This window comes from Odontomachus brunneus, unplaced genomic scaffold, assembly GCF_010583005.1.
Source record: "Odontomachus brunneus isolate Ranch 3 - 2012 unplaced genomic scaffold, Obru_v1 Obru_scaffold_012, whole genome shotgun sequence".
NCBI classification, from domain to species: domain Eukaryota; kingdom Metazoa; phylum Arthropoda; class Insecta; order Hymenoptera; family Formicidae; genus Odontomachus; species Odontomachus brunneus.
Window position 1 is genome coordinate 2272980 of NW_022639462.1, and position 1223 is coordinate 2274202.

The 1223-nt window shown below is 53.1% G+C and overlaps 1 protein-coding gene across 1 annotated transcript in view; it reads left to right on the top strand.

Annotated features, from left to right (window-relative positions):
• Nucleotides 1–737, top strand: part of LOC116840887 — a 1214-nt gene extending 477 nt beyond the window's left edge. The window contains exons 2-3 of the mRNA XM_032808211.1: nucleotides 66–145; nucleotides 238–737. Of these exons, the coding sequence (XP_032664102.1) occupies nucleotides 66–145; nucleotides 238–737 (580 nt within the window). The remainder of the gene's footprint in view (nucleotides 1–65; nucleotides 146–237) is intronic.
• The last annotated feature ends 486 nt before the right edge of the window (nucleotides 738–1223 follow it).

Consider the following 1223-nt stretch of genomic DNA (forward strand, 5'->3'; position numbering starts at 1 on the left):
TAAACAAAGTCGCCGTCCGCGCACCACCCTTCTGGGAGAACGAGCCCGAGTTGTGGTTCGCACAGCTCGAAGGACAATTCCTGCTCGCTGGCATTACACAAGATGCTACCAAGTACGCCCATGTACTTTCACAAATTGACACGAGGTACGCACGTGAGGTTAAGGACGTAATCACTGACCCACCTGCGACGGATAAATACCTCGCGATTAAGACTGCCTTAATCCGTCGACTGTCAGCTTCACAAGAGCACAGGATTCGCCAACTTCTGGAACACGAAGAGATGGGAGACCGCAAGCCTTCGCAATTCCTGCGGAACCTACGCACGCTCGCTGGAAACGCCGTACCCGAACAACTACTACGCACGTTGTGGCTCGGGCGGTTACCAACCACGATGCAAGCCATTCTGGCGACCAGAACGCAAGACCGACTGGAGGACGTCGCAGAACAGGCGGACCGTATTCAAGAGGTCACCGTTCGTTCGGTCAACGAAGTGAAAACGGCGCCAGACGACCCATCACCGATGGCCCACCAAATACGGCAGCTCACCGACCAGGTGGCAGCCATGGCTCGACGTCTCGAGCAAACACCTCGTCCACGGAACCGAAACAGAAGCCAATCAAGGGAGAAGAATAAACGAGATCATCTCTGCTTCTACCATCGAAAGTTCGGGCAACAAGCTCGAAAGTGCACCCAGGCGTGCAACTTCCAGTCGGGAAACGAGCGGGGGAGTCACTGATGGCGGCCAGTGACACAACCAAGACTCCTCGTCGCCTTTTCGTCACCTGTCAGGAATCCAAAAGACGATTCCTCGTGGACACCGGATCTGACGTCAGCGAATGTCCACGCGCCGCGGTCCAAGGTCCGAAGCAGCCCACAGCATACATTTTATATGCAGCTAATGGGTCGGCAATACCGACGTACGGATGGATCACCGTAGAACCGAAACTTGGTCTAAAAAGGTCTTTTCCTTGGCATTTTGTCATTGCGAACGTATCGCAACCAATAATCGGCGCGGATTTTTTATCCCACTACCATCTGTTACCGGATCTACGTGCAAGAAAGTTAATAGATGGCAAAACAGGCTTGAAAACCCAGGGGACTATAGACCACGCCACGACATCAGTCAAGGTTCTCAAAGAAGAGAATTTGTACCACCGCATCTTAGCGGAATATCCAGGGATTACCCGCCTACGCACGGAACTAACAAGAGCAGAACACAACA